Here is a 10,596-nt window from a genome sequence, read left to right on the forward strand (position 1 = left end):
GTGCATTGTGTGTTGGACCATTTAAAAACTAAGAAATGAATCTTGTTTTCAACAAATTCCTCATAAAACTTTTAGAGCAATTGTCTTACTACTCTCATCACTTATTGGCAGGAATTATCAAGAAGCAAATCAAGGATATTGTGCAGTCGGACTGAATGCCAGTAGATATTGATATTATCTCTCTACAAGTCTAGGACTCCAATGCAGAACAATTTGCTGACAATGAGTTGCAGATGGTACTGTAGCAGAACCCTCCTGATGAAGAGGAAGACTCCACTTAAACAAGTGTTTAATTAGATCAAAGTTTCTTAGTTTGTTGGTTGTTGTACTATATTTATTATGTTCTTTTGATGCTCTGAGATGTAGACTCTAGTAGCAAGCTTTGGTTATGTTAGTTTTTGGATCTATGACATTGGGAGATGTTTCTCTCTTATTTTAGTTGTAACAAACTTTCTAAGTTTCTTAAATGAAACGAGCTAAAAAGTCTTTTATCAAAAAAAGAAAAGAAAGTCGGAAAGGGACATGAGCACAAAAGACAAATTTTAGAAGGAAGACAAATTTGTAATTAAAAATGTGATTCTTTTTAAGCTTTCTAGTTAAAGATAAATCATCTTTACTCGCAGTTGTTTGATCGCATGACAGGCTCATCTATCAATCTCACAAATAAAAATCCTAACAAGATTGCTTACGATGACAATACCACAAAAGATAAGATTCACAAGGTCAGTTCAGAAATAATGTGATAGCAAACTAATCCTGTATAGTGAACCTTTTTTATTCTCTTCTCTATTAGTTTCTCCAGTGAAATCACGCTTCAGCAGATAATCGCCACAACAAAAGGCGGCGCAGTTCAATCTCCATCTCTACAAAGTACCTGCCTCCCAATCCTCTCAGTTGTAGTCCGAGTGCATTCATCCAATCCAACCCAAAACCCGCTACCAATTCCATCTTGGTCTACTTGCAAGGATCCTCGAAAGGTATCCTTGACCAGTATAATATCTTAACTAATACAGGTTTATTACTAATAATCAGTTTTGACTAAATACTTGACAAGCATAATCAGAGATTCAAAATACAGGTTCCCCCCTCTACACTTTCTTATAGCACACTTTGATATAAGACATTAGCTGGAAAACTTGTCTGATGATGATCTTTTAAAGAGTCCCCTGAACACTTTTATTTATACACAGATATAAAGCCTAAAATGATACAAGCTAGCTGGCTAGTTCCTCGCTTCTTCAACACACATACATAGACATATAATACGAGTATACGACACTCTATAAATAGGGAAAGCAATAAAACATTAATAAGCTTGAATTGGCACTCGTTGATCTCTTTGTGCATTTCTTCTGTTCTGATATGGCCTCTGTCCATTTTTTCTGTTCCTCTCCTTTTTCTTAAATTCCCATGGTTCAACTGGATTCGGATTAGCCCATAAACCTCTTCCGGCATTTCGAGCCTCTTTCTGCCACTAATCAAAATTCAAAATATTTATGTATATATAGACTACAACAGTAAGAAGAAACAAATGTTTTTCAATTTAAATCTGAACAATTGGATGCAGTTGATTGATTAAAGTAAGAAGAAACAAATGTTTTTCAAAATATTTATGTATATATAGACTACAACAGTAAGAAGAAAGAAATGTTTTTCAAAATATTATGTATATATAGACTACAACAGTAACAAGAGACAAATGTTTTTCAATTTAAATCTCATCGGAGGACTTGGATGCAGTTGATTGATTAAAGGATCATGTTACTAATACCCGTATTCAAGTTTTAACTTGGTGAACTCCAAAAGAAGAAAATGATAGTAATCATAAATAAAATAAAAACCAAACAAAAACAAATGACAGTAGAAAGAAAGAAATTTCAGAGAATAGGGAAAAACCTGTGCAAATGAGGGGCGTTTATCGAAACTTTCATAGTGCCAAGCACAACCTTTTCTAAGCAGCTTCTCCTGTCATTTGCATTTTATATAAACATGTCATTTTTCAAGAGCTCAGAAGTGTGTATCTGTATGCACACTCCTTGAGAGCCAAGTGCCATGTTCTTTTGTCTATCCATGCTGAAGATTTGCATTTACATGTACAGATTCTTGAAATCCTTTTTATATTAAAGAAAAACAAGCATTAGCATCTGCATTTATATACAAAAGTACAAATTTTCCTTTTGGTCCATAAAATTTTATAATAACTTTGACCTAATTATTCGGTGAATATATAGTGCTCGAACTACTACAAATCAATCTCTATCTCAAGTGTTGCTCATTTCCAAGATATCATACCAGCAACGACAAACTCCCTTCAAACAAGAATGTTATGACATCATTTTTAAATACGATACCAACTACTAGGGAAGGGTAAACAATGCAATACCAATTTCATGCATCGATTTGATTGTTTCTCTCATTGAACATTGTTACATCTGAATCCTTAAGGCCAATGAAGTCTAAGGCGCAGTTATAATTGATTTTTTTTCTGATTGAACTAACCAATTACCTGTACAAATATACCATTGCAGTAGACATCTCCAACCAATCTATCATACCGGTCCTTGTCATATACATGTATTGTCAGAGGCTTTCCCTGAATAAGTTTTGTCAATGCATCCTTCGCCTCCTGGCCATATTCCATGTTCATCTCTGGTGCATCTATTCCTCTGTACATTTGTTTGTACAAGTGTCATATTTACTTATGGCCTTAAAAATAACAACCATGTACACTATCTATACAAAAGTACAAATTAATTCATCATGGTATCAAGATTATCCATACAAAAGTTTCTAAATTTTCTTCTTTATAAATTTGTACTTCCATTTATTTGATTTTTGCAAACAACTTATACCCCACTATTTAGAATTATCTACAATATAACCATTCATTTTAAGTAAAAAAATGAAGTGAGAACTAAGGAGAGTATTGACGGGTAATTAGAAACATAATTTAAAGTTTCCAATCTACCTGTAATTAAATTATCACAACAAATTGATTAACTCACTGATGCATCATATTGGTGAAAATCGAACAATTTAATGTTGTAAATCAAATGCTATACTTATTAATATGTGATTTTTCTCTTAGGTCTAACCCTAATCAATTATATAATGAGAAGAATTAAAAAAAAAAAAACAATGCTATGTTTGCTAAGATGAAGGACATGAAATTATTGTCCAGAAAACATTAAAACACCAAATAAAAATATTACTATGGATAATCATAAATTGAGCTATGTATGCAGATAAATGAACATAGAAACAACATGTGATCATCATAGTAATTGAAAAATTGAATTTGATTACATAAATGAAACATTACACGATGTAATAAAAAAATGAGATGAAATGAAAGTATTTTAAAGCAATAAATCATATACCGAAGTCTAATACGATACTCCCGTACAAGAATCTCTTCATTATTGGCAGTGATGACCCTATATTTTCAACAGGAAAATTAAAAGTATAAATAAATAATAAATAGTTATTATTATCTAGTAATTTACTATCACTTGGGTATAATCGTGCAATAACAGTTGTAGACTGGTTGACTTGATCACAATCATCTTTTTCATAAACTTATTTGTTCCTTATATGAATGAGCAAATCAAGTAAACAATGTAATTGCAATATAACACATATCATTGTACCATACTGGTACAACGATCCTTATAAAACATAATAAAAACATTTGAAATGAATATCACATCTTACCTATATCCAGAATCCATGATAATTTTATGAAGTGCATCAGCCCGTACATAGTCTCTAATAGCTCGAGCCTGACGTCTCTCTATTGCGGCTTCCTGTACCTCTATTGGCACGGTACCAGATTCTCTTGGATCTTCTGTGTTGACATGCACAGTCATGCCATCTCCGTCACCAACCAGCTTTGCCTCGACCTATCACCATCATATTTTATCACTATAACAAAAATGCCTATATACTAAACCGTCGCAATAAAATAAAATAAGAACTTATGATATTTGGGTGTACATCAAATCCCAATGAAGCACAAAAAAAAACAATAAAAAAGGTAAAATGCAAACATTATACTGGTATAGTTGTCAGAAAGTAATTATTGAAAGATAGTATGCAAAGTGCCTCACAGGTAATGTGTGTAATTCAAGCTGCACTCCTTCAGGCCAAGACGAAGGGCCTGATACTTGTGTTTGAATCTGCGGGAATGGAAGGCTATAAAACCGAAGAAAACCCTGAAATAATTAAAATAAAATGATTAAAGAAATTGATTGGTTTCATTCAAAAGAGAATGGTGATAGTATATATTAATTTCACAGTATAACAATGGGAAGCATGCTCAGATGAATGTACCTAAGATCAAAGTATTACAGTCTAAGGTTTTATCGCCGCGCCAGCTAAATTTGATACCAGTAGGGATCTACTTATTAAGGTGGAGGATGGGGGGTTTTATAAAGTACCAGTAGTGATCTACTCATTTCTAAGTCAAAAGGACCTAAATCTAAAACCACAAAATGCAAGGGTTAAAGTGCTAAAAGCACATACCGCAAGTGCATCTCTCTGAACTTGTAAAGCACAAGCCACCAAGCTCGCTGCTTCCTCTGGGGTTCTAGGAGGTGATTCTCTCCATGCTGCCAATATTTTGGCGTACCTATTTACAAATCACCAAAAAGTGTCAAGTTCCATTTGCATTTAGGTGCTAATAATAGCATGAATCTCAGAATAGCAAACTTTGCTGGGTTTTATAATTTACCATTTAGCTTGTGCCTTCTTAGATAAGGTCACGTGTTGACTTAGTCCTTCTGGTACCTAGTATTTGATAAACCCCATTTAAATGCCAAATTACATAGAAGCATTTGAGTTGTGCTTAATTAGGAGACCAGTATTAAATATTCTATTATATCTTCTTTCGTGTCTTAATATTATATAAATTATTTTTAATTTCTTATTTCAAAAGTTCTCATCTCACAAGTCCTTTGCTCTACGTATTGTAGTCTTGGCTTGTGTAATAAATCCAATTGAATGAAATTATTTACCTTATTTTACATTAAGTAATACGTTAATATCCCTAAAATTCTCAAATGAGAACTGTGAGTTTACTGGGTTAGTTAACATTCTTCAAAGTTGGTAGACGTTATTTCTCCTAAAATTTAACCCAAAAAAAAAAAATCTTGAAAACTTGCTTACATCTTAATTTTCAACACAAACAAAAATTAGGACGAGAAAATAAAATAAACACAAAAAGGTACCTGAGAAGTTGACTCAAAGTTTAGGAGATGATGTGCAAGATTAGCCAGCCCGGTTGCGGCCGGAGAAGCGAATTGGGGCCTCCAAGCAGGCCGATGAGGGGGAGCAGGGGGAGGTGTGTCATCACAATCTCCTTTGAAGCATCTGAGAATAATATTTCCCATTTGATTTTGTTATGATTTCAAGCTTTTGTTTTGGTGGGCAAGGCCAAAGGAAGAGGGGGAGAGGTTTTAGGAGAATATAAAGGGAGAAGGTGAGGAGTGCGTATCCTCTGAGATATCTCAACTTTTGCGTGACCTACGTGTCCGGTTCCTATTCGGGGGGTGATGTAGGGGTTCAGAATTATGTGTGTTTTGTGATTCGCGCAAACGTATTTAAACGGTTGGGATTTTCCATAAAGTCATGCAAAGTTTGAGATATGATGCGAATTCGAAGGTGAGTAGACTCAACACTCAAAAGTGACCAAGGAGTCCACTTATTTTACTTAGCAGGTAAGGCCTTAAAGGGGTCTACCGTTGTAGGTACCCACCCAGTCCCCACAATGTCTCTGCTCTCCATGACTCCATATATGCTCAGAATTTTTTATATTTAGAAAATTAATAAAATATTATTCATAACTAGGACTGTAAATAAGCTCAAGTCAGTTACTCCCACCTCATACTTAGCTCATTTAGTTAATGAGTGAGTCAATTTGAATTGGAATGGTAATAACGAGCTGTAAAGTCAACTCAAGTTGGTTCACAACTCGTTTATAACTCGTTTGATTAGTTAATTTTCTTAGATATAGTTATATACTAATAAAAATTTATCTAAGCACAAACAATTCAAATAATTTAATAAGAGTTTATCTAAATACAAATAATTTAAACATAATTAACAAGACAACTAACAAAACAAACAATCCAAATAAAGGCTTAAGAGAAGATTTACTGTGATGATTGAGTTGTTAATAAGCGAGTTGGGATATGTCCAAACTCAGCTTATTTACTAAACGAATCAACCAACTTAAGTTAGAACTGACTCAAGTTGTAAATGAGCGAGTTAATTAAAACAGATAGTTAGCGAGCGAGTTATAAACGAGTTACAAATTTGAGCAATTTTGTAAAAACCCAATTCATAACTAAGGGTGATAAAAAAAAAGCTCGTAGCTCGTGGATCGATCGTGACTCGTATCTGACTCGCTCGCTAAGAAGTCGTTCGTTAGTGGACCAAGTTATTAACGAGCTAGCTCATCACTAGCTCGACCCAAAATTAACAAGTTTGAGTTAGAGCCTAGCTCGCTCGCAAGCTAGCGAGCCAACTCGGACCAAATATGAATTTTTGAATTGGTATGAATTTGTGTGAATTTAGTATACATTAATTTATTTGTAAACTATGTTTGTATGAATTTGGAGATTTAGTATTTTAGTATATATTAATTTGTTTGTAATACATTATCTAATACATTTGAGTTTTTGGCCCATGAGCTAGCTCGGCTCGCTCGTTACCAAAACAAGCGAGCCACGAGCCACTTTTTCAACTCGGATCCAAATGTTGACTCGCTCATGACTTGCTCGTTGCTAAAACAAGCGAGTCATGAGATTGATCTAGCTCGGACCGAACCAGCTCGTTGCCAGCCCTATTCATAACCAAGAAAGATGGTTAAATGATTTTTTTATGATATAAAAAAATTCCATCAATTGTGCGTTTTTAAAGGAATTTGTGTTAGTGTCACAGGCTGCACAATTGTATAACTGTGTGCGGTTCTTTTCATGTCAACAATAAAAATGTCAGCATCTTTCTGATTTTCTAAAAAATATTAATTTATTTCAAAAAATTAAAAAATTATGTCTCATTTTGGTTTCATGTAAAATTGTACAAATTCCTTTTTTTTAGTGTGGAAGTGCCTTTGCTATCTTTTGTGATTAACTAGTTTTCATGTTTATGTTAATATTTTTTTAATAAAAGAATATTAAACCTCAAATAATTAAAACGAATCATCAAATAGAATGTATATTGCTTTCTTTACGGATTTTTTGGTACTTTTGAATTTTATTTTTGATAAGAATCAAGGTCTTGTGTAAATAACGATTATTGCATCATTATTTTTAAGGTCAAAAGAGCTATACCGCAGCTATTGCGCGACTATATCTAGTTATTTAGAACTCTGATAAAATAAAAGTAGTTGATAGCGTTATAATTTTAAAGTCTGAAAAAGCTATAGCGCAGCTATTCTAGCTATCTAGAATTCTGATTAATGTTGATAATTTTAGGTGTAAATATTTTTATGTTTTTTTTACTACAGTTAGAAATTAAATTGATTTGCTGCAAATTTTTACAAGCACATGAAATATTTATTACAGATTAAATTTAACGTTTTATTTTATTATTTAAAATTTAGAATTAATGTTATTACGTGTCAAGAACATGAAGGCATAAAAAATATAACATCTTTTTTATCTCAACCACTGGATTGTATTCGTTAACAATTACAGTACTAAATTTACAAAAAAAAAATGTATTTTAAAATTTTGATTTAACATGTGGTATCATTATTATTTTATTCTAGGAAAACAAGAACAAAATCACCAAAAAAAACGTAGAAAAAATAAATAATGATAAACATATCATATCTAATAAAAGTAGTGAGATTTAATATATATTTCATCATAATCAAATGATTTGATGTTTCAGTCCGAAATAATGTTTTCTTATGCAGTACCAAATGCACTCAAATTGTATAATCCTTAGAAACTATATGTCATATAAGTTAGGGGTGAAAACGGAGATCACATCTATATTTCTTTTTGACTTTTTGAATACGGATTGAATATCAACTGGCTACAAATTATATCGGATATTTATTATAATAATATAAAAAAATACTAAAATTCATAATATTTATCTAATTAATTATAATGATGAGTAACATAATTTTTTCATAATATATATCAATGTAAAATCACATTTATATTCATATTCATACGGATATTAGAATATCAAATATTCGCATCTATTTTTTCAAATACAAATCAAATACGAATCAAATATTATCCATAACGTTTTCGCTCCTACAAATATCTCCGGCGATTTTTATTAATATCCCTAAAACAAATCAAAATTTTAAAAATGCCCCTGCTCCCAATTTTTTTTTAAAAATGCCCTGACCGCCTGGGCTTCGGGCGGCCCAAAAAAGCCTCTGAGGCGCCGGCCCAAATGGCGGCTCACAACACCAGTGAGGCGCCCCCCTATCTGGCGCCCCATAAGCCAAGTGAGGCGCCCCCCCATCTGGCGCCCCACTGCCCAACTATAACTCCACCATCTGAGCCGCCCCTCCTCTCTCTCCCCCATTGTTTCTGCCGAAAAAAAGAGGAAAAAAAGAGAAAAAAAGAGAAGAAAGAAGAAGAAAGAAGCCATTCCGAGCCGACCCCTCTCTGCCTCGCGCCTCGATTCGCTTCTCTCTCGATCGAACAAGTGAGTTTTCTTTTTTTCGATTTGATTAGGGTTTAGGGTTTCGGTTAAATGTGATTAAATGATGTAATGTGATTCGGTTTTGTTTGATTCGATGTTTAGGGTGAAATGTTAGTAATTAGTTGAATTGATTGAATTGGTCGAATTGGTTCGATTGGATGCTTGAATTAGATGATTGAATTGCTTGATTGCTTGAATTAGATGGTTGAATTGCTTGATTGCTTGAATTAGATGGTTGAATTGCTTGATTGCTTGAATTGGATGCTTGAATTGCTTGAATTGGTGCAATTGCTCGAATTTAGGATTATGATTTATGGTAAAATTTCTTGAATGACATATGGTTGAATTTAGGGTTTGTAGTTGTGAATTGTGATTTTTTTTTATATTTAGGGTTTATAGTTAAATTTAGGGTTTATGGTTGTCAATTGTGAATTACTTACAAATTTAGGGTTTACACTTCAATTTAGGGTTTATGATTTAAAAATATGCATATTTATTTTTTGAAAATTATTTTTGTGATAGTTTATAAAAAACATGTATATATGAATATAAAAGATTTGAAGTAAAACTAATTATTTTGAAGTATATCAATATTTGTTTAAAAATGATATATATATTTTTTTATTGTAAGTAAATTGCATCTATATCTCATTTTTTTTATTGTAAGTAAATTGCATGCATTTGTTTATAAAAAAAAAATGCATGTACATGCAAAATTAATTTTGTAAACAAATTGCATATACACCCAAAAAATAAACCCAGAATTGTATATGCATTTTTTTTTGTAAAGTTTATTTATTTTCAACAAAATTAATTTTTGTAAAAAAAAAATGCGTATGCATGCAATTTACTTACATGCAAAGTGTAAATTAATTGTATATACATGCAAATGCATATGCATGCAACAAAATTAATTGTATATTTTTGAACATCATATAAATGCAATTTATTTACATACAATTATTTTTGGATTATATACATGCAATTCTTATTAAAAAAGTAAACCCAGAATTGTATATGCTTCTTATTAAAAAAAATTTATATAAATTGTATGTTTTGATTAATATTTTTTGGCAAATGTAGTATGCCTAGAGTTAGACGGTGGGGAGTACGAGCTGAGCCTGCAGAGGGTGCAGATCCTGTGGATCCGAGTGGAGCTGGCACGTCCTCGGTGGATCCGACTGGAGAGGGCCCGTCGTCGTATGATGATACGACTGGCAGGGGTTTTGAGGATCCGACTGGAGCGGATCCGTCGTCTCAGGCCGATTTTCCAGATGGTGTGCATGATCCTGACACATTTAGTCCTCTTCTATGGACCCATCATGTTAAGCACCGCGTCTCATTGGCATCTCTTGAGGTACGTGAATTTTATACTTTAAAAAATGACATTCTGTTGAGTTATTAAAAAAAATGCACGATTTGAGTCTGACAAATTGATAATAAATACAGGACGATGTCATGCTTACGGTGAGGCACCGCAGGTCTGAGATTCCGTACGTCCCCCAAAAGAAATGCAGCGATACATCTTGAACCTCGGCTTGTATCAGCTTGCCACCATGCCGCAGAGTAGGATCGATGTGTCTCTGATGCAGGGTCTAGCGGAGAGATGGCGACCTGAGACTCATACATTTCATCTCCCGGTCGGGGAGATGACAGTCACCCTTGGTGATGTGAGCGCCTTATGGGGTTTACGTATCGATGGCGACCCCATAGGCGGCATCTCAGATCATCCAGAGCTGCAGAGGATGATACCGGAGTTGTTAGGGTGTGATCCGAAGACTCTGCAGAAGAAATATAAGAAGAAGAAGGGGGAGGAGGAGGAGTTTCGTTATTCCGGGTACTGCATTTCTCTAAAGGCACTCCGGTCTCACTTCTTCCAGAATCAGATAGATGTTGATACTGATGACATTGAGGCGGTCA

The 10,596-nt window shown here is 33.5% G+C and overlaps 1 protein-coding gene across 1 annotated transcript; it reads right to left on the reverse strand.

The window, feature by feature from the left end:
• Positions 1-1,144: 1,144 nt before the first annotated feature.
• On the reverse strand, positions 1,145-4,846 carry LOC144574952 (putative 38.1 kDa protein). The gene is made up of 8 exons (XM_078325056.1): positions 4,733-4,846; positions 4,525-4,630; positions 4,110-4,214; positions 3,715-3,902; positions 3,381-3,437; positions 2,507-2,666; positions 1,897-1,965; positions 1,145-1,474 (listed from the first exon to the last, which is right to left on the reverse strand). Exons 4-8 carry the CDS (start codon positions 3,867-3,869, stop codon positions 1,307-1,309), a joined length of 609 nt encoding a protein of 202 aa, XP_078181182.1. The 5' UTR covers positions 3,870-3,902; positions 4,110-4,214; positions 4,525-4,630; positions 4,733-4,846; the 3' UTR covers positions 1,145-1,306.
• Positions 4,847-10,596: the final 5,750 nt, after the last annotated feature.

Source organism: Carex rostrata, chromosome 23, assembly GCF_964058835.1.
Source record: "Carex rostrata chromosome 23, lpCarRost1.2, whole genome shotgun sequence".
Classification (NCBI taxonomy): Eukaryota; Viridiplantae; Streptophyta; class Magnoliopsida; order Poales; family Cyperaceae; genus Carex; species Carex rostrata.

Excerpts from the sequence above, each read along its gene's own strand:
- LOC144574952 (XM_078325056.1), bottom strand. The coding sequence starts at position 3,869 with ATGACTGTGCATGTCAACACAGAAGATCCAAGAGAATCTGGTACCGTG. Across the intron at positions 3,438-3,714 it reads ATCATGGATTCTGGATATAG|GGTCATCACTGCCAATAATG; the intron begins GTAAGATGTGAT and ends TTGAAAATATAG. Across the intron at positions 1,966-2,506 it reads GCAATGGTATATTTGTACAG|GAGAAGCTGCTTAGAAAAGG; the intron begins GTAATTGGTTAG and ends TGCAAATGACAG.